The sequence below is a fragment of the Meleagris gallopavo genome, chromosome 1, assembly GCF_905368555.1.
Source record: "Meleagris gallopavo chromosome 1, MGAL_WU_HG_1.1, whole genome shotgun sequence".
Taxonomy (NCBI): domain Eukaryota; kingdom Metazoa; phylum Chordata; class Aves; order Galliformes; family Phasianidae; genus Meleagris; species Meleagris gallopavo.
This window is the reverse complement of record NC_139404.1, coordinates 76664940-76687682: the sequence shown is the minus strand read 5'-3', so window position 1 is coordinate 76687682 and position 22743 is coordinate 76664940. Positions and strand designations below refer to the sequence as shown.

Sequence of the window (22743 nt, the reverse complement as noted above, 5' to 3'; positions counted from 1 at the left end):
CTAGGCCGCTGCCTCACAGTTCTAGGCCGCTGCCTCACAGTTCTAGGCCGCTGCCTCACAGTTCTAGGCCGCTGCCTCACAGTTCTAGGCCGCTGCCTCACAGTTCTAGGCCGCTGCCTCACAGTTCTAGGCCGCTGCCTCACAGTTCTAGGCCGCTGCCTCACAGTTCTAGGCCGCTGCCTCACAGTTCTAGGCCGCTGCCTCACAGTTCTAGGCCGCTGCCTCACAGTTCTAGGCCGCTGCCTCACAGTTCTAGGCCGCTGCCTCACAGTTCTAGGCCGCTGCCTCACAGTTCTAGGCCGCTGCCTCACAGTTCTAGGCCGCTGCCTCACAGTTCTAGGCCGCTGCCTCACAGTTCTAGGCCGCTGCCTCACAGTTCTAGGCCGCTGCCTCACAGTTCTAGGCCGCTGCCTCACAGTTCTAGGCCGCTGCCTCACAGTTCTAGGCCGCTGCCTCACAGTTCTAGGCCGCTGCCTCACAGTTCTAGGCCGCTGCCTCACAGTTCTAGGCCGCTGCCGTTACCTACCAACTGTTATGTTGGAGGAGCTGACCTTCATCTCACTACAGCCTCCTTTCAGATACTGTAGAGAGAGATAAAGTCTCCCCTGTGCATCATCATCTTCAGACTAACCAATCCCAGTTCTCTCAGCCTTTCTTCATGAGACCTGTGCCCACACCCCTCACCAGCTTCACTGCCCTTCTTTTGACCTTGATGTCTTTCTTATAGTGAGGGGCCCAAAACAATACTTGAGGCGAAACCTCAGTAGCTGTCAACTAACACTTCTAGAACTTTTTCCTACGGGCAGCCTACGAGCCACTCTGCTCCAAGCCTGTAGCATTGCATGGTCTTGTTGAACTTCATCCCACTGCCCTCAGCCCATCAATCCAACCTATCCTGATCCCTCAATAGGGCCTTCCTACCCTCATAGAGCAGAACTGTCAAACCATTTCCATCTGGCTTCAGAAAATAACTGTTTTTCCTCTTGTCTGGAATGCTCTAAGAGAGATTAAGGGCAGATCTGCTGAGATTCTTTCTGAAAAAAAGAAAGTAAAGTGTAGTAAAAGGACTATATTCAGCTTCACTTTTGCAGACTCTCCATACCTGGGAAACTCCACATGGAAAAAAGGGCTGCGGAACATTCCAGCAGGAAAGACCACCATGTGGTGCCTTATTGAGTAGTATGAATGGACAGCCCAGGGGGCCACCTGCCAGCTGGAAGCGGAAAAAGAGAAATGAGAGAATATACTGACTCTTTACTTCATGGGTTGCTCTTATTCTCCATTGAAGAAACAGTTCACTCATTACAACAGTTCATACTGCAGAGGAGAAGGATGAAATTCACATTATCTAGACTTAAAGGTATGTGATATAAACCTTAACTTATTTACAGTTAGTCAGATCTATGAGCATAACTTTCACACACATTAAGGGATTCCTCTTCACAATTTCCTCTGTCAAATAAGTCAAGATTATTAACCTCCTGTGATGACCAACACTGAAAATGCCAGATTCCCAGTATACTCAGTTCCACTGCCTGCCTTCAGAAGCATCTATGTCCTCCCTTTGAGATCTCTCCACCAATACTCACATCAAGTCAGTGCTTTGCTGTCAGTTAGCCAAGCCCAAGAACACCAACTATTTCTCTTTATCAAGGGTTTATGACAGCGGGCAGAAAAATCCCTCTCTCAGAAATCTGAGACTGTCCTCCACAACAGTGCTGTTTTTGATAGAATAAGATAGGTGAAAATACAAGACAATGCTTACTTTTTATATATGCGTACTCTTGCAGAAAAATAATGCAGCATCTTGTCCTTAGGATTAGGAGGTGTCACCAGTAAGTTAGGAGAGGTGATTATGCCCCTCAGTTCAGGACTGATTAAACATCATCTGTTACTACTGTGTCCAGTTCTGCCCATGTCCCCTTCACCCTCAGTAGAAAAAGAGATACAGAAATACAGCTAGACACAGTCCTGAGTGACATACTCCATTTGAACCTGTTTTGACTGGGAGGATTGATGTAGAGATCACCACAAGTATATTCCACAAATACATTATTCTGATTATTTTTCATTTCAGTACTGACACTTACATATCCTGTGAATGATGCTGAAGGAGCTTTGAGAATGAGTTCTCCCTCATCCTCTTCAAGCAAGCCACCACATTTAGGAAAAAAGTGTCTTCATTTATCTCCAGCTAAGGAAAGAGTAGAGAAATGTCACCATCACATGGAATGATCGAGTAATGAATTTGATCATATGAGTGAGAGGAAAATTCCACAGGCAAAAAAAAAAATGTTCATCAAAAGATGGAACACCTATTATGTGTTTCTTTGTCTGCTTTCCTTCTCCTGGTTCTAAAGATACTTCGCTTTAAGACATGACAGGAACATTATCTGTTGCCAAACAGAACATGCAAGCAGATCACAATCAAGAGGAGACAACACAGGCTACAATGAACAGTGTAGAAGTAATAGATACTGGTTAATTGGATTCATTTTTAGAAAGAGAGCAATATGATATATGCATTGATTCAGAAGTCATGAAATCTTTTGGTAGCAGGCAAAGTATCAGCCAGTACAGGTAAACTGCCGGTAAGAGGCAGATAGTTATATTATATAGCTCACATTCTGGTATTCCTGGTTCACTTTGGCAGTCTGGAGTATGTAAGTTGGGTAGCCAATTTCCACTTGCACTTTGGACACCTGAAATCATAATAAACCAACAAAACAAAAAAAAAGAAGCATGACCAACAACAGGTTCTACATTCTGGTAATTCTTTACGAACTATTTCTAAGCAACAAAACTATGATCTTATTAATCAGTCCTTTACAAAAACAACCGCTCTATTTTAACAACTATTTCATCTCCTCTTGCTATTCTGTTTTCTTCACTCAGGGACCTATGGCCTAGTATTGTGCTTTTTTCTTTTTTTTTTTTTCTTTTTTTTTTTTTTAATAACACCATTTTCTTAAATTCAGTTTGTAGTTTTTAAATTCTATAGATACATAAAACTAAAGGTACAATGTACCTCACTGCAGTTAATTCATGGCATCCATAGCCTTTCTCTGCCTATGTATCAGTGTATGATCACACATGCCTGATGACACTTAAAAAACTACATAGTTTTTGGTGTTTGGATAAGGTGAGGGAAAGGATGGCCTCAGTAAATTCTGCCTTGTGTACTCACCAAGATTTTAGCTTCTTGGCGAGTTTGTTCATCCATCCACTCCAGCTGATCCAGTTGACCACAGAGGGTATCTTGGATCTCAGAGAACATCTGCTCAGCCTGCAATGGAGAATAGAAGGCACAGTCACAAGTGCAGAAACACATTGTTCAGGCCTGCCTACTGTCTTAACATGTTCCAGCGATTCAACTACAATACAATAGTTCTCTTGATGAAAGGGGAAATAGTAGTTTCCACATCTACTTAGATCTGGGTTTCGTAGGCATCCAGTGATTCCTCTCAGGTCTCACAATTCTTTCCCACTCCCCTTTTCCTCTTGCCTATCACTGTAAATAAGAGTCTCATAATCCCTTTTTGTTCAATTGCTTCTGAAATGGGAGTGGATAAAATAATTGTCCCAGTTCTACAGTGACATGAAAATCCAATATTCATAAGTATTTCACATTGGTGTCTCCCTTTCTAAAAGTCTGGAGAGTCTGAATCTCTCCTTCACAAAATTATTATGCTTTGTTCATCTAGCTTTGGTTTCAAGACAGTCTTAGTTTTTCACTGTCTTTTCTTGGAGTTGTTTACCCTTCTCATTGCAAATTCTTTATAAAACATGGTGCCTATACTAACTCCCCCTTTCCCCCTCCCCTCCTCCCCCCCAAAAAAAGAAATCTGGTCATCAAAGGAAAAAAAAAAAAAGCTTTTTCAACAGTGCAGGGAGGTGTTCCATTTACTGTGGATCCATTCAGAATCTTCTGACATTTTTTTTTTTTTTTCTGTTACAACTGGTCATAAATATTATGTAGCTTTTGCTCACCTACATCTGCTTATTGGCTTTATGACTGAAAATCTTGCTTTAAAGTTTCAGGATTTATGATGCATAATGTTGATATTGTCCTTCCAGTTAAGCACTCTGAAACTGCATGTATTTGTAGGGTTTCCATATGTATTTGTGCTGTACGCATGACTTTGTTAACTGAGATAAAGGTAATAATGTTTATTCTAGCAATGACAGTGCCCTTGTTCTGATCCTATTTGCCTAAAGAGGAGGGGAAATAAGTAACCACACGATATATAAAAAGGTATAAAACCTACACACGATCTTCCTGCTTTGATGTATTGCTTAGTTGTTGGGATTAAAAAAAAAAAAAAAAAGGGATGAAGCTGAGCTCTACTTGGGATTAAGATGATGAATACCTACAAGTTTCTTGTTCTGCTCGGGAAAAATTTCTTTCACAATCATCTGTCCTAGGACTGGCTCAAAGAAAGAACTGGTATCAGTCAAACACTTCCTCCAGCGCTCATCTGGGATCTGTAAGAGTAGAAAAAATAATCAAGACATATGAGAGTGAAGAGGAAGAGACAAGATGAAGACGGTAAAAAAATATGTGAACATGCAGTCACTAGCTTATACATTGCTATTTAAAAATGACAGCTGTGGATGTAATGTAATCCCTTTTAAGCTACTTCAGAAAACTTCAACACAGTAAAGCATTGTTACTTACAAAACTTAACTTCACACAAGATGAATAGTCATATTCTAGCTGTGACAAAAACATAGAAGAAGGTGGTTAGCTATATATTGTTTCCTATCCCTATCCTATGGTAAAATGCAATTAGCTCTCTAAAGTTTTGTATATCACGTCTACTTTCACAACTTTTTGAGAAACATAGAATCATAGAATTATATAAAGGTTGGAAAAGACCTCTAAGATCATCTAGTCCAACCATCCACCTACCACCAACATGAAGCATTTATTGGCCTAGTGAGTATTGTTTTCCTTGTCAAATCATAGAATCGTGGAATTGTTTGAGGTGAAAGGGAACCTTTAAAGTCATCTAGTCTAACTCTCCTGCAATGAACAAAGACATCTATAGCTACATTACGTTGCTCAGAGCCTGGTCCAGCCTGACCTTGAATGTCTCCAAAGACAGAATATCCACCACATCTTTGGGTAACCTGTTCCAGTGCCTCACCATCCTTATTGTAAAAAAATTCTCCCTTATGTCCTGTCTAAATCTCTCCTGTTCTAGTCTGAAAACATTTCATAGAATCATAGAATCATCTAGGTTGGAAAAACCTCCAAGATCATCTAGTCCAACCATTTACCTACCACTAATATACCTCCACTAAACCATGTCCCTTAGTACCACATCTAAATGTTTCTTGAACATCTTCAGGAAGGCTATTCCACCAATTTCCTGGGCAGCTCATTTCAATACCTCACCATCCTTTCTGGGAATAAATTTTTTCCTAATATCTCAACTGAACCTCTCCTGGCACAACTTCAAGCCATGCTCTCTAGTCCTATCCCTATTTCACTTCTCCTATCACAACAAAATTGCAAAAGAGTCTGTCTCCCTTTTCCTTATAGCCCCCCTCTAAATACTGAAAGATCGCTATCAGGTCACCTCAGAACCTTTTCTTCTCCAGACGGAATGGCTCCAGTTCTTTCAACCTCTCCTCATACAGAAGGTATTCCATTTCCTTGGATTCATTTCCATAGCCCTTCTCTGGATCTGCTCTAACAAGCCCATGTCTCTCCTATACTGGGGATGTCACATTTGGATGCAGTACTCCAGGTGAGGTCTCACCAGAGTAGAGGGGCAGGATCACTTCCCTTGACCTGCTGACCATGATTCTTTTGACGCAACCCAGGATACAGTTGGCTTTCTGGGCTGTGAGGGCACATTGCTGGCTCATGTCCAGCTTGTCATCCACCAGTACCCCCAAGCCCCCAAGTTCTTTTTGGCAGGGCTGTGCTCTATCCTTTCATTTCCCAGCTTGTATTGGTAGTGGGGGTTGCCACAACCCATGTGTAAGAGCTTTGCACTTGGATTTGCTGAACTTCATGTAGTTCTCCTGGTTCCACTGCTCAAACCTGTTTAGATCTCTCTGGATAACATCCCATCCCTTGGATGTGTCATCCACAAACTGGCTGAGGGTGCACTGTCAAAGTCATTGATGAAGATATTAGAGTGTTTGACCCCTGAGAGAAACCACTTATCACTGATATCCATCTGATCAGTGAACCATTGACCACCACCACTCTCTCTGGGTATGGTCTTTTCAGTTCCTTATCCATCAAACAGACCACTCATCTAATCCATAATTCTCCAATTTGGTGAGAATTATGGCGGACTATGTCAAAGGCATTTCTGAAGTCCAGATAGAGGACATCAATGTTCTTTTCCTTGTCCACTGATGCATGTACACCATCATAAAAAGTCAATAGGTTTGCCACACCAAACCTGCCCTTGGTAAAGCCATGCTGATTGTCTTATATCACTTCCCTCTCTTTCACATGCCTTAGCATAGCTTCCAGAAAGATCTCCTTCATGATCTTCCTTGGAACAGGGGTGAGGCTAAGAGGTCAACAGTTCCCCGGCCATCCTTTCGACTCTTCTTAAAAATGGGTGTGATGTTGCCTTTTTTCCAGTCACCAGGGACTTCACCTGACTGAAATGACTTTTCAAATATCATCAAGAGTGTTTTGGCAACTACACCAGCCAGTTCCCTCAAGACTCTGGGATGCATCTCACTGGGACCCATAGATTTAAGGATTTTCTGATTCTTCAGGTTGTCACAGACCTGATTTTTGCTTACAGTGGGAGATACCTTGCTCCACCTGTCCCCACCTTATGAACCATTTGCTCACAGGCTGTGTGAAGAGTAGACAGTAGTGAAGACTGTGGCACAAGAGCTGTTGAGTACCTCAGCCTTATCCTTGTTTGTTGTTAATAGCCTGTCTGCACAGCTCACTATGGAGGGTGTGTCTTCTTGGACTTTCCTTGTCAGGTTGATGTACCTATAAAAGCCTTTTTTATTCTTCTTTGCACTCCTTGCCAACTCCAGTTCCAGTTGAGCCTTGGCCTTCCTGACCCCATCCCTACACAGCCTGGCTATCTCTCTCTATGCTACTCCCAGGTCACCAGTCCCTGCTTCCATTGCCTGTGAATTTTCTTCTTGCTCTTCAGTTTGACCAGAAGGTTTTGGATCAGCCATGCTGGTCTCTTGCCTCCCTTTCCTGACTTCCGGCACCTGGGGATGGAGAGCTCTTGTGCCTTGAGGAAAGCTTCCCTAAAGATCAGCCAGTTCTGCTCCTCTCCCTTGTCCTTGAGGACAGTTTCCCAGCGGGAAAAATGTTTATTAACTCCCTGAAGGGCTGGAATTTGGCTTTCTGATTTTACTCTTTTCCTGTTTGATATCCCTCAAGAGTGCAATAGACAGAATTGCAAGGTCACTACTTCCCAGGCAACCTCCAATCCTGATGTCTCCAATCAGTTTAATGGTGTTAGTGAGCAATAGGTCCAGCACTGCATCTCCCAATAGAGTTGTCTATTGGTTCAGAAAATTATCCTTGATACATTTCAGGAGCCACCTGGATTGCCTTCAGCTCACCATGCTACATTTCCAGCAGATATTAGTGTGGTTGAGTCCCCCAACAGGACGAGAGCCTGTGAACTCAACACCTCCTGTAGCTAGAGGAAGAAGGCTTCATTAAAAGGCTTCTCTTGATCTTGCAGACTGTAGTGCATACCAGATCTAAGGAGCTCTATCCAGGTGAGACATCAAGAGAACATCCAGAATGTGTGTCTTAGTTTATTCAGTGGCTGTAGAAGCTGAAGAAGATGGCTAAATATTAACTCACCACTTTAGATTCCATTTTTCCATAAAGAATCTTAGATAGCTCCTGGCGTGCATCTTGGAATCGACTATCAAGGGCAGGGGAGAGATTCCCAACCAGACAAACAATCATATAGATATGCGGAACCCTGTAGGAAAATGGCATTTTAAAAGACCAATACGGAGAACCACTTTAACTCACATTAAGATGAAGTCACCTCCTGGCTAGATGAAGTCAAATTTTTGAGCAGTAATTCCATTAAAACATTAAGAAATGAGCAGAAGCCAATCAGTTCTGAACAGCAAGCAGTATTCAGTTTTATGAACAGAATATTCAAATATGAATAGAAGCAGGCAGAATACCGTGCAAAACACATTGGATGTGCCAGAAAGCCATGAATAAGAGAACAAGATCAATAGGTGAATATTTTTCAGCAATAGTCATGTTTTCTGTCATGTTATGAGCTCGTCATAAACAAAGAGGTATGGCAAGTGCCAGAGGAATCATTTGAGGCAGAGGAAGCCTGGTAGCCTGAACGATAGCAACAAAATACCCTGAATGGTCTACTGCTGGGCCTATCAAAAAGGGGATGACTTCCTCATTGACTTTCCTATAACACCCACTAACATGAGTCGACCAAAGAAACACCCTCAAGAACACCTTGAAGATTCAAGGGGTAATTAACTTCAAGAGTATAGGACTAATTATGGGAGGAAGGGAAAAGAGAATTTTAGCACTAGGTAAAACATATTGTGGAATATATCAAGGAGACTGGAGGATTCTAGAGACTTATGTTATCTAGAGATGTTTATAAGAATGACCAGAAGCAGCGAAAGAGAGAGATGATGAACTGGGAGAAATGTGCATGGTAAAATTGAGAGGAAAGTTGGTAAGAGGGAATGGTTGAGTGTAAACTTTTGGCTTTCCAGGATGTTTGTCTCACTGAACCCTGTGTGTGGTCACCAGAGTCCGCCTCATCTTATTAAATGCTATTCTTAAATATTCTCTGATTGAGCACTCTCTCGTTTGGGGTGGGAGTGTGACAGGGATGGAACTGGATACTGGAGAGACAAGGTGTCTGAGAATCAATCATCGAAAAAACCAACTAGTATGTACAACCTACTGAAGATATCTATTTGTACATATGTATTAGTTGCAAGAAGATACATGAGTACCTGCAACCAGAGTAGGGCTGCAGTCCCAGTGGATCATATATGAAGGTACCAGTAACTGCGGAGATCAGGCAACCTGAGGTCAGCTACTGGAGAGACTGAATGTCTAAGATCAGCTATTGTAGTGGTCCATATTATGTGTGTACGTACGTATACTTGTATGTATTTCACTACTGTAGTCCTGTCCTGACTAACCATAAATATTAATTCTTACCTTTCTTTGTGCCATTCTTCAATGATCTGTGACATGCCTCTTAAATAATCCATATCATGCACAGCAATTGGCTGAGAGAGATTCATTGGTATAGGATGGAAGACAGCCTGGAGACATGACAACCAGTCAATAGCAGGTGCCTTTTCCTGAAAGTAAAACAAAGCTTATGCGGCAAACCACCAGTCTAAATCAACTGACAAGAAATAACAGGAAAACTGGGATTGTCCCTTTGATACATATAAGAGATAACTCCAATGAATTTAGTTGTTTTATGCTATGGGTACTGATTATAGTAGAAAAGAAGAATAACATGTATTTATCTTATTAAATCAGTATAAAGTTCTGTGGCCCAAAAAGTCCAACTGCTATCAAAAAATAGACAACAAATTAACAGGTTATTTAAACTTCAACAGACCCCAAGAGTAAGTTGCAAGGAAATTGTATCTAAACAATGTATTTTGTATCTGTTTTGGTCTGGACCTTCAGAATGTGAATGTCATATATAATTGTGTTTCTTAAGTTCTAAGGCACAGATAGATACCTGTAACTCCCTAATGGTAGTGCGAAAGAACAGCATCCCCCTCTGCCGTCTTTCCTGCAGTGGGGTGATAACACGCTGGAGATTGGAGATGAAGGACAAGGTAAGGGAAAAGGAATGAGGAGGACCATCTTGTAGACCTCCAAGTAGGTTCCCCAGTTTCTCCAAATATGAGAGATACACACGGAGAACCTGCAATACATATGAGCATATGACCAAAAGTAAGTCACTCCATCCATTCACCCATCCATCCTGACCACAAGATTTTAAAAACACGATAGACCTGTCCAAAAATTTACCAAACACAGCTCCCTTTTCAGTGAAGAACAAGGTGATCGCAAAATGAAATAATCTTAATTTTGTTCCAGTTAACTATTTCTTCAGATACCAGAATCACTTTAGAGCTATCTTTGGACTCAAAGGAGAGACCTGTAGTAGATAGTGACAGTAAGTCAGAATTTTGGATGGAGAGAAAATGGTAGAATTGCTTCTATGTTCATGAGCTATGACAAGAATGCTTGCATATGGCCTTATTTTCTGAGAACTCTTCTGAAAGATTCAGACAGAGAAACTGAAATCAGCTTAGTCTTTATGCAGAAAAATGAGCTCAGTTCAGACAAATTGTAATTATGATGAAATTAACTTTGTTGCAATGACTCCCACGGTCAAAGACCTTGTTTCCCCAGCTCTGGTTAAAATACTTCAAAATAACTTTAAAATGCTAGCAATCACTCCCCCGGTACAGAGATTTTAATGGGTTATAAAGCCTATACTTTGAACAACTTTTTTTTTTTTTTTTTAAACATTCTGCAAGGTGAAACATAGAGTTTCATACTGCCTAGTAAATACAAAAGAAAAAAAATTATAATCTTTTCTTTCTACACTAACATTTTTAATTCTGGCATCTAAAAATTGGTTACATTTTAGAAACTATTCTTTTTTTAGAAAATTAAACAATTACTTAAGAAATTCCATTTGGAGACATTTTCAGAGGTCACTGACCATACCCCATGGAAATACGTCACTCTGAACCAGGAAGCAATTCAAGGAGATCCCTACACCAAATAGCTATTTTTACCTTTCTTCAGCCTCTGATATGTTACCTCAAGATAATTTTTCTTTTTAAATTTACTTTCAGCTGGCATCTCAAACTCAGGATGGTCAATCTGCAAAAAAGAAGTAAAGGACAAATATCTCAGTACTCCAGAAACACTGGAAATGTAATAGTATGTTAAATAAATGTTTTTTGTCTCTTCGTCACAGAATATGAAATGTTAATAAACTGTTTTACTGTTGAAAAATGTTTACTAAGTAATTTTTGTTTATCTATCAAAATCTGCAGCTCATTTGCAATCTCATTACAAATCTGTGGCAACTGGAATTCAAATTTAATACTCTTAAATATTTCTCTGCTGCAAAATCAATAGTACACCACAAGTATTAACACTTAACAAGTACTGTACATTATTCTAATAGCCACATCCAAGAACATGAGAACTAGATCCTTCCACAGTAGTGGAAATCTACAATGGTCAAACAGAGGAGATTAAAATAATTAATTCTTCCTCATCTGCTCATTTTTCAGAACTATCGATTGGTTTTGTGTGTGTATCTGTGTAATAGAACTAAGAAAATTAAATAAAATGTTAGGAAAACTTTCTTCAAAAAAGACCATAGGCTTAACTTGAGCAGGGCTGGATCTCATGAACTGTATAACTGACTCTTCATTCCCAGCATTTCCAGATAATTGTCTGTCTTTATTTCACTCACCTGAATTACATTGGTCTTGGGATCAGAAGGACTAGGTCCCACATGCACTCTGAAAAAGGGAAAAGTGTTGTATCTGCCCATGAGAATCTGAAGAGTTTCATTAAAGTCTTTTGCTTTCCCTATGCCTGTGATGTTCCATCCACCAACCTAGAGAGGAGAGAAACAGCATGATCACCGGTGAGAAAAACAGTTGTTTGATTCATATTTAAAAACTTCTTCCACCCCTACAAGCTCAGTCATTATGACAACTGAGAAACAATAAAGCAAATAGAAAAAGAAGAAACTCATGAAGATTTCTACATACCTTCCTTACCTGTAAATTTCACTCAAGCAACAAACTGCAAGATGACACTGCGAGGGGAGAGAGTTCCACGATAACTAGTTGATATTCAAGGGTCACCTCTCCCAAGCTCAAAACTGTTCATCTAAATGAATTGAAAATCAGGCAAAAATGCCATGTGGCTTGTGTGGATGAACAAGGAGTTTCTGTACAAACTCAAACACAAAAGAAAGCATACAGAGGATGGAAACAAAGACACATAATCTGGTTACACAGGAAATGAAGAAGGCTGAGATACAACCTTCTTTGACAGAGATTTTACTAGCAAGACTGACTTTCACGAAATCTAGGTCCCAGAGACAATGAAGAAAGGCGGAGCAAGGAAGGTGTACCCTTATTGGAAGAGAAACAGATCAGGGAATACTTAGGCAAACTGGACATATGGAAGTCCATGGGTCCTGACGGGATGCACCCACGAGTGCTGTGGGAACTGGCAGATGTTACTGTGAGATCATTCTCAAGAATCGTTGATTGATCGTGTAGACTGAGAGAAGTGCCAGAGTATTGGAGGAAAGCAAATGTCACTCCTGTCTTCAGGAAGGGTAAGGAAGAAGATTTAAGGAACTGCAGATTGGTCACCCTCACCTCAGTCTCTGGGAAGGTGATGGAGCTGCTAATCCTGGAAAACATTTCAAGCCACATGAAGAAGAAAATTATCAGGAATAGTTAGCACTGCTTCACCAAGAGGAAGTCATGCTTGACCAACAAGATAAGATTCCCTAATGAAATGACTGGCCTAGTAACTGAGGGGACAGTCATGAATCTTCCTGGACTTTAGTAAAGCTTTCTGACACTGTCTCCTATATGAACTTCATAGTCAAGATGTGAACGAACAAGCTGGATGTGCAGACAGGTGAAGTAGATTGAATGAAAACTGGATGAACAGCTGGGTCCAGAGTTGCAAAGTCTAGTTGGAGGCCAGTAACTAGTAACATACCACAGGCATTCTTTCTGAGTGCAGCCTGTTTCAATGTCTTCATTAACAATATGGATTACAGAGGAGAGTGCACTCACAGCAAAACTGGGAGCAGTGGCTGATTCACCAGAGGGCCATCCAGAGGGACCTGGACAATCTGGAGAAATGGCCTCACAGGAACCTCATGAAGTTCAACAAGGGGAAGTACAAAATTCTGCATGTGGAGAAGAAGAGCTGTAAGCACCAATATATCATCAGGACAGCTGAAAATCTGTCTGGCAGAAAATGACCTGGCAGTCCTGGGAGTCACCAAGTTGAACATGATCTAGTAACATGCCTTTGCTGCAAAGAAGGCTAACGGCATCCTAGACAGAATTAGGAAAAGTACTGCCAGCAGGTCAAGAGAACTGATTCTTTCCCTCTTCTCAGCACTAGTGAAGCCACACCTGAAGTACTGTGCCCTGTTCTGGGCTTTAAAATACAAGAGAGACATGAGCTAATGGAGAGAGTTCAAAGGGCCACAAAAATGGTTAAGGGATGCTAGCTTCTCACAAGAAAAATCTGAGAGATGGGACTGTCTAGTGTAGAAAAAGGGAAGGCTCAGAACAAATCTTATCAATGTATATTAATGCACCTGAACGCGCAAAAAGAATGGAATCAGGCTCTTCATTTGTGCCCAGTGACAGGACAAGAGACAGTGAGCACACACTAAAACACAAGAGATTCTATCTGAACATTAGGAAGTATTTTTTTTATACTGTGTAGGTTACTGACCACTGGCAAATGTTGTGGGGTCTGTATCCTTGGAGATATTCGAAAGACATGGTCCTGGGTGATGACTCTAGATGGCCCTGCTTGAACAGGGAGGTTGGATAAGATGATTTCCAGAGATCCCTTCTAGCCTCAATCATTCTGTCATTCTGTGACACAGCAAAAATGCATTATAATTAACAGCAGAACAGTGTATGGGGGAGAAAAGAAAGAAAGAAAAAAACAAACAAACAAAAAAAAAAAACTGTGAAGGAAAGAGGAAAGAGGACACACTTCTCTAAAGTTATTCATTTTAACAAAAAACATCAGGGATGTAGGGTCCCTATTCCCTGACAAGCAGATACACAGGCTGCCCTGCAGTCATTTTCCTTCTGCTGAAAAGGGTTCTGTATCTTCCTTGGATGGAGGGCATAAATGTTATTTGCTAACAGAAAGATGGACAACCTTCCCTGGCACTGGGAGGAATCTCACAGAACGACAAGAGAAGCATTTTTCTCTCCAAGTAAGTTGTCCTGGAACCTGAAGTAGTAGATGGTCCTCAGATCTCAAACATGAGCATTTCACCTATTTTGCAAGATACTCCCTGATCTGTAAGTTGAATCCTATTGAATTGAGCTTTTGAGATTAAAAATGATCCCACTAGGCAGTCTTGGTTGCTGCACTGTCCTAACATGCATGGTCATGAGGGCACATTTAGGTATCTGATGGTCAGAAAGCCAAATCTTCAAACAACACTCAAAGACAGATTTCTCTCCTAGAAGTTGGTCTGTCAACCATGAGTTTATTTCAGGCGCTAGCAAAATTTTGTCATATAGGATCACATAGCCTGAACTTCACCCTTTCCTATCCCTTGCAAAAATTATATTATCTTCTGGAGAGAAGGTGTAGCACAAGCATTCACCTGATTTATGAGGTCCTTCAAAAGTTGATTTCCTTGTGATTCTATCCTTTGAGTATCCATGCAGGAGCGATAGAACTGGATTGCTTTTTCCTTAGCTGAACCTCTTGTCTCAAAGTGTGGTACCTCTGAGGAAAAAAAAAATATCTATATATATGCAAAAAACTGCAAAAGAGCTAATAGAGATGAGCAGTATTAGAACAGACAAAATTTTTAAGAGAACATCACCTTTCACTTTGATTCAGACCAATTCAGTAAACACATCTGCACTTCTCCAAGTAACCCAAAGTAAGAGAGCTCATTTTGCCATGACTCTTCCTGAGACCAAATCCATGAGTTTCTTTGCATGGAAACTGACGACAACATAAAGATGGAACATATCTAGGTTTTGGTCTCATATGGAATCAGGACATAGCCAGAGTGCACATTTAGACATGCACAGCAAAAAGCATCTACTTTTAGAAGGCAGTAAGAAAATGATCTGGCTTCCTGAATTTTCAAGAGTGACTTCCCTCTGTTACACTTAGAGAGAAGAACTAAACTGTCTGAAATGTAAGTATTTTAATATGACTTCTCTTACAGGTGTAAATCTCTACTTGCTATGATAGCAGAATAAGGAAAAAAAAAACAAACACTGGATTCAGTTACTGACAGGAATGGTTGTGCACTCAGTTCTTGGTATTCTCATCTCTGACTGAGGAAGATGATGAAGGTACCACACCAACTGCCTCTTCCTACCTAAAAGCCTTTTCAGTATCAGCTGGTTTTCTTCCAACAGCGCATCAAAAATGTTTCCTGATACTTCAGTGCTTGAGTGTTTGCCTTCCCAGCTGCCACAAGCGTATTTGTAGAAATCCTCACAGGGATCTACAGTGTCATTCCTAGAATTCAGGAGTCTGGCCAAGAGTGCAAGGCTCGGTTCAACATCACATGATCCTGGGTAGGAAGGAAACGAGAGATCTGAGCAGTGACACTGAAGAATGAGGACAACACATTCAACAACTGGGGGGAAAAAAAAGAAAGAAAGAACGAAAGAAAATGAAAAGAAAATGAAAAGAAAGAAAAGAAATGAAAGAAAATCTTATAATAAGATTTCTGTTTGATACAAGCTCTGTTGCGTACAGACTGTTGAATTCCTTGTAAGTTTTTGCTGAAGATGCAGTAATATACCCTCTGTCTTTGACTTCACACCACGGCTGCCTTTGCACTTTGCAAGGGAGATTCTTTCACTCAAAGACAGGTAGTTCATCCAGAGGTGGTGATAGAAGCCCTCCAGTGCTTCTATCTCAGCAGCCACAGGTTGGATTACTCCGCCTTTTCTCTGTTTCCTCTGAAAAAGTACGCACTGATTTGGCCAGGTGACAAACAAGAAACTACTGGTGATGTTAACACACAGAGCAAAAGGAGGGCATGCTACAAAGAAGGTAAGGAGAAGAGGTTAATACACGCAGGGAGATGCTCAAGCATGGGAAACAAACAGTTCTTGGTAATGACATCTGTTAAAACAGGACAAAAACTTGCTTGTGGTGTATCTTGCTTTCATTTAAAACCTCCTCCATCCAAAATGCTTTGAAGCCCTGGGTGTATGTTCTCATTTAGTGTCAGTGTCTTGTATCAACATCAGATCAGCTCTATTACTAAATTCACCACCCACAAATCAAAGCCAGATTTTCATGCTATGGTTTCAAACTATAGTTTGTTAAAGTGGAAGGAGGTACACGGAGTGGAAATAGACATGATCTAAACTAACAACTTTTTCCTTAGTTTCTATGGTGAAACATACATGACAGAAGTTGAAGAAAAACGCCTGTCAACAATGCTTGTTTTGGAGTAGGAGATACGTGTACCCACCAATATAAACACAGCTTCCATATTTAGCTATCTATACAACGTAAGCATTTGTGTGGACTATTCTGCAGGTAGCTTTTTAGTGAATTTGAAAGACAACTGACTCTTTCTGGCCTCCACTCACAGCTTCCCCACCGCACAGGAGCATGTGAGTTTTCTGTATATCGGTGTAGTGATTGGTAGTAGAAAACTAGAACTAGGCTTATGAAATCAGGGATGGACAAGTGGAAGAGAAGCTCTAAATCTCAGATCCAGAGCCAGTTTCCTGGAGTTGACTGCAGATGGAGCAGGGTCATAGAAGCTGGAAGCCAGAAGGATGAAATTCAAGAAGAACTTCCTGACAAGATAATGCTGCTCTCTCACAAAGCTGGGCCCAGGCTTATCAAATGGCAGTCAGAGGAGGACAAGCGGGGGATATCTCCCTACAGTCACACAAGGAGGAGGCAGAGCAGTCTACCCTTTTTAAAGCTGGCACTTTTTGATGCTTCTTTGTCTTTCTGAAAGTCTTACCCTCACACAGATACTGAGCATAATAATCCATGCAGCAGAGGGAGGAACAGATCTACGAAAGGGTGGGTAAGGAGCAGGGAAAAGGATATTCCACATTATACCTAGAGCACAAGTCATCGTGATGTAGGTGATGAGTAATGCAAAACCAAGGAGAGTACTGAGAAGAAGTGCACACAGAAGTAGGCTTTTCTCCTGAAGACATCGTTCTTTCTTTGTACCTGTTCCGAGCTCCTGGTCGCAGGTCTGAAGAGAGAAAAATGAGACATGCAGAAAAAAAGGAAGAAAGGACAATTCATTACATTTAGCACACGTCATACGCTATGCCTTCTCCCTAAGCTACTAGAAACTCACTTTTGACTAATGCCAGAAGGCTAACAGGAGGCCCAGTCCTCTCCCATAGGCTTTGCTTCACGCCCTTTGTTTCCCATTCTTTTCCAAATACAGCTGGTTCCACAGTGCTATGAAATGCACTGTGCAAAGATGCACCTAAAAACCAGCTTGCCATGAGGAGGCATGTCCTTCCGTAGCTTCTGTTGGTTTACAGAATCACCTTGAATATGCCTCCTGAAGATATCAAAGCCCGCTTGGAGCCCATAAAGCTGAGAACAGGATGACCAGGACTAGTGGTTCTTTATTCTGTTAGTGTGATAATTTCACTGAATCACAGAATTGCAGGGGCTGGAAGGGACCTCAGAGATCGTCAAGTCCAACCTTCCTGCCAAGCAGGCCCCCTACAGTAGGCTGCACAGGTAGGTGTCCAGGCGGGTCTTGAATGTCTCCAGAGGAGGAGAATCCACAACCCCCCTGGGCAGCCTCTTGAGCATTGATTTCAGATATCTTCTCAAGAAATAGCTCCTGCATCCCAATCAAAGAATCAGAGTATTGTTTGTGTTGGAAGGGACCCTCAAAGGTCATCTGCTCCAAATCCCCTGCAATGAACATGGACGTTTACAGCTAGATCAAGTTGCTCAGCCTGATGTTGAATGTACCCACGGACAAGACATCCACCACTTCTTTGGGCAATCTGTTCCTGTGCTTCGCTACATTTAACATAAAAAACTTCTGAACTTCTATACGATATAAATGTATATTTATATTCCTCTTTTAGTAGGAAACCATTTCCCCTTCATCTGCCACAACAGAACTGCTGAAGAGTCTGTCCCCTTCTTTCTTACTGCCCCAGTTTAGATACTGAAAGGGCACTAGGAGATCTCCCGGGACTCTTCTCTTTTCCAGGCTGAACAGCCCCAGCTCTTTCATCCTGTCCACATAGGGGAGGTTCTATCCCTAGAATCACGTTTGTGGTCCTCCTTTGGATGCACTTCAACAGATCCATGTTTCTCTTGTCATGAAGTCCTTGTAGGGGAGTTCAATTCATGGAATCACAGAATCATAGAGTCACAGAGTCATAGAATAGCCTGGGTTGACAAGGACCACAATCATCATCTGGTTTCATCCTCCCTGCTATGTGCAGGGTCGCCAACCACTAGACCAGGCTGCCCAGAGCCACATTGTTGTAAATCACAGAGATGTTCTTCTCTACAGACAGTTGAATTGCACTTACATTTCATTGCGTTTGTCATTTAATCAGAGAAAAATGTTAGGCGTGTTATGAGTACAACATGAGTATTTCAAACCTCTGCCTTAGCATTAACTGAAGTATTCTCTAAAGCAATCTCTCTCTCTTTCTCCACTGACTGCAACGGAAACTACACGACCACCATGTTACAGTTTCACCCAGTAACTTCTGCCTGGAACAAGTTACGTAAGGCAGTATTCACCGTGTGTGTTCACTGCTTCTATCTATGAGGGATGCTCCAAAAGTAGCGCCTCCTCTTGAACTATGTTGGCCAAGAGTGGGGGTTGTTGGCACGGCAGTAGAGGTTGAACCTTCACACCAAGATTCCGTTCTGTTTTCTTCCCATGGGACAGATGGCAGAAGAGGGGCAGTCTGACAAAATGGTGTCTGATATGGAAGAGTGTAGGAAGGAAAAGCGTGGAACTGAATTCCTGCATGCAGAAAAAATGGCACCCATTGACATTCTTCAACACTTGCTGAACGCTTACGGAGACCACAGAGTTGAACGCTAACTCAGCAAAGCAGTCGGTGGTGTGTTTCAGCAGTGCTGACAGCAATGAGAAAGACAAGCCATGCTCTGGATGGCCATGCAGATTTTGATGAGCGTGGCGTGCAGGCTCTTGTTCATGGCTGGCAAAAACACAGAGCTATTGGTGGTGACTACGCTGAAACATCATGGTTTGTAGCTGAGACTATGCTCTACCAAAGGGTGCGATTGTGCTCTTTGTATCTGTTGTCATTTTCATGGAAATAAGTAGGAGGCAGTACTTTCAGAGGGACCTACATGTTTGGAACAGCTCAGAAAGAAACCAAAGAGAGAAGCACAAATACCGTCTTCAAAAAAAGGTAAAAAGGTGGGTTGGTGCAGTTTTTCCCAGGGGAAGCTGTCATCTGGCTGGGTCCTGAGTGTCAGGGTAGAGCTGTTGAAGAAGGAATCTTCCATCTCCTGAGCTGGAGCTGGCTGACGGTAGTGGAGCTGAGAAACACTGATATGTACTGTGCCACAGAATTATTAAATTCGTAAAGAAATTGTCTTATGGTAGTGGGAAGACACAAGTGTCTCATTGCCTTGCTTGAAGAATTAGCAAAAATGCAGTCCCTTGTATCTCTGCATGTATCATTGTGCACATCCGGGATAACGGAGGCAGGAGGCAAAATGGGAAGCAAGGGAAGTAGAAATCAAGTATTGGGTGCCTTTCTGTGCAATAAATGGTATGAATGCTTTCTGCATCACTGGACTGGATCTGTGAAGCTTTAGTTTCTACAGGCCTACAGTCAGTTACTTACTGACTTATTCCATCTGGAACACGGGAAGTTCCATGTTAACGCAAGAAGAACTTAATCAGTGTCAGAGCGTTGGACAAATGGAATTGAAAAATGAGTACCGTGATTCAGTACCTGCATCCAAAGATGCTCTTCTTCCATTTTAGTATTAATTATATATTTAGCAGTAAATAAGTTCACCTACATTGGGAGATGCATGCTTAGAAACTTTGTACTGATCGGCGTGCACAGTGAGAAACATTTGGAGACCGCTGTCCTAGACAACCATAGATGGCACTGCAATATTTGTAAATTCTAACTAGACTAAGAAACACTCTTCAACACCCTTAACATCTTTCTTCTTATATCTGGAAAGTGTTTGAATTCCCTATTTTGAGCAAGTAAGCAGAGTTTTTAAAATATGCACATTCCATACTGGGGCAAGACATAGACTCTATGAACACTTATGCCATTTCTCTCACACAACATTAGTTGTGCTTGTCCGGATTTCTATTTGCTAAGGTGAATCTGGTACTTTTTCTTTGCAGGAGAGCAGAGCAATCCTGCCTGACATGAAAGAGCATGCCAGCTTTTGGTAACTTCTCTGTCCTCACAGACGGGATCCCTCTATCTTCTTCCTCTACTAGATAGCAGTTAGAATCTCTAACAGACAGTTGGAAGATCTAGCCTTATTTTCTTCCAGCCAGGATAAATAATCCATAGACCGTTATGCTCCAGCAAGGGGAATATATAAAAAATGGCATCTAGAAGTGGAAATCTGTGCTTCTTCATCGATTATCTGGCAGGAATGAGATGCTAATCGCTGTAATCTTTACCTGTTGCATCATTTGGCTTTCGCGTGGCTGGTCCTTACAGGTATGGTTGAGAGGTAAGATTGAACCTACATCCTTTGTTTTGTTAGGAAAAGTCAAGCAGAAGCCAAGTTCAGAATGTCTTTCCGGCAAGCCTATGGTCCACCATGACAATTCTTACTCAGCAGTTGCACATGTGAAGAAAGGTAGAATGCTGTTAACTTCATGATGCTGAGCAAGAGCAATTTGATTAGTCTGCTCAAGCAGTTTTTAGAGATTTCAGGGTACAAAATTTAATTCACTCTATACTTTCTGAAAATGTCTTCCATTTCTTGCATTTTCTGAGACAGAAATGGTTTTTATTTCCTACCCTCGTGGGGTGCAATCCTGGCATGAAAAAGTATGCAAGCTTTTGGAAACTTCTCTGTCTTTACATACATAAAATCCAAGGGCTCTGTGAAAACTGACCGTGGATTACAGCAGAAACTTAAAAATGCATCTGAGCCCTCTAAATTCAAATTCTTTCTCTAATATGAACAGACACTAAGAGAATCCTTATCATATTTGCATACTTTGAGATAGCAGCTGGGCTATTAATCATCAAAAATGTAGAATAAAGCAAATATTTAAGGACTTCATATGACAGTTCCTCCTCTGAGATAAATAGGTGATCGTGTGATGAGAACATCTAGTTGGGTTGAATATTCCTTAGCATACCTAGAGCTTTTAGGAGCCTACGAAAAGCTGAGTGAAACCTGTGAGTGCTTAAGAACTGCAATGTCCAGTTTATCTTCTTCTTGTCTAATAATTGCTATAATTGAGTCAATGATGGGACTTCTAAGAAATGGGACTATCTTGGCTGTCAGTGCAACTAGTTGCTTCAGGAGCAAAATATTGTCCTCCTATGAGGTGACTGTGATCTTTCTGGGTTTATCCAGGTTCTTTTTGCAGTTCTGGATGATGCTGGATTTCTTCCTAAGCATTTTTTGTTAACCTTCCTTTCATAAAGAAAATTTGTTTGTAACCTTTATAGTTACAGTTTTTTGTATTCCTGAACTCTTCTAGTTTTTGGTTTGCTGCCTGGCTTAGTGTCGTCTATTGTATCAAGGTTGCCAGTTTTACCCAGTCATTCCTCATCTGCCTGAAGCAAAGGATTTCCAGTCTCACACCCTGGATGCTGACAGCATCATCTCTATTTTCCTTTGCAACCTCTCTTCCTTTCTCCTGGGATAACTGCAACGCACACAGCAACTTCACTACTCCTTTCACCATGACAGACTCTTCAGAAAGGATAGCTACAAGGAAAAGTAAGATTTTGGTTTTGATCCCTCTCTGTAATGTTGCTATAGCTTTGCCTTCAATAATGTTTGTTTTTTTGCATGCATCAGCTAAAGATTATGTTAGACTATGGTTGTCACCATGCTTAATATTTATTTCATTTACTACAAAAACAGGAAACATGGATATTTACAAAAATAACAAAAGCCTACCAGAAGTAGACGTGCACAGCATAGACTCCCTTCCCACATGGAAAGGCTAAGAAAATGAACAGCCTGTTCATCATTCTAGTAATATATTATCATTTCCAGTAATGTAATAGTGGACTACATTTGGACACTGTGTTAGTGATTCCTGTACAAGCATACCAAGAGAACAGAAAATATAGAAAGAGATGGCGGGGTGGGGGGGAGGTGTTAAATGCCTCACTGCTTCTGTACCTTTCAAATTCTTTTCTGCTGACTCCTTAGGGTAATGAAACACTTTTACTTTTACTTTACAAACGCAGACTAAGGCAGAGAAGTGAGCAAAAAAAAAAGTACTTGACTGAAAAGGGAAAAGCATTACTATTCTTCAACATGTAAGCTCTCATCTCTTACCATTTAGGAAAGAGTGAATTATTTACATTCACTTTGCTCCTGAATTATCTGTTGCAATAGACTTTCTGATTTTCACATTGGAAATTTTGGCCGCCTATTCTAAAATTATTACCACTTTGCAGTTCTTTATTCTCTGAACACAGCCTTAGCACAGCCCCTCGGACAACTAACAGGAAGAGCAAGGAACTCAAAATCCCCGCACAGCGTGGGGCAGGGGCAAGACCGTTCTGGAGACAAAGTTCCAAAACCCTACTGCCCTCATCCTCTGGGCCCATAATATTAAGAAGCACAGCTGTGACCAGAAAAGAAAAGAGAAACCTTCCTTACCTCTGGAACAGCCTTCATTTCTGGCACTGAGCAGGCTTTGCCTCTGTGGTTGCCACAGCTGTCAACTGTCAACTGCGTTTACTTGTTTACTACCAGCACTTGTTCTG

General features: G+C 41.4%; 2 protein-coding genes across 3 annotated transcripts in view; one reads left to right on the top strand and one right to left on the bottom strand.

The window, feature by feature from the left end:
- Positions 1-22743, bottom strand: part of KEL (Kell metallo-endopeptidase (Kell blood group)) — a 30148-nt gene that overhangs the window by 7331 nt on the left and 74 nt on the right. For both annotated transcript variants that reach the window (XR_014886407.1, XM_085235991.1), the window contains exons 1-14: positions 22637-22743; positions 16880-17021; positions 15159-15356; positions 14424-14548; positions 11496-11642; positions 10829-10891; positions 9729-9917; positions 9188-9333; positions 7826-7949; positions 4375-4485; positions 3188-3286; positions 2625-2702; positions 2091-2194; positions 1103-1213 (exon numbers count right to left, since the gene is read on the bottom strand). The exon at positions 22637-22743 is cut by the window's right edge. Coding sequence is in view for 1 of the 2 variants with exons in the window: in XM_085235991.1 (XP_085092117.1) it covers positions 1103-1213; positions 2091-2194; positions 2625-2702; positions 3188-3286; positions 4375-4485; positions 7826-7949; positions 9188-9333; positions 9729-9917; positions 10829-10891; positions 11496-11642; positions 14424-14548; positions 15159-15356; positions 16880-17021; positions 22637-22654 (1655 nt within the window). In the remaining variant the exon portion in view is untranslated. The remainder of the gene's footprint in view (positions 1-1102; positions 1214-2090; positions 2195-2624; positions 2703-3187; positions 3287-4374; positions 4486-7825; positions 7950-9187; positions 9334-9728; positions 9918-10828; positions 10892-11495; positions 11643-14423; positions 14549-15158; positions 15357-16879; positions 17022-22636) is intronic.
- On the top strand, positions 21210-22236 carry LOC146545441 (taste receptor type 2 member 40-like). The gene is given in 3 exon segments (XM_085216777.1): positions 21210-21473; positions 21475-21831; positions 22219-22236. Coding segments are annotated over 3 exon segments (639 nt in total).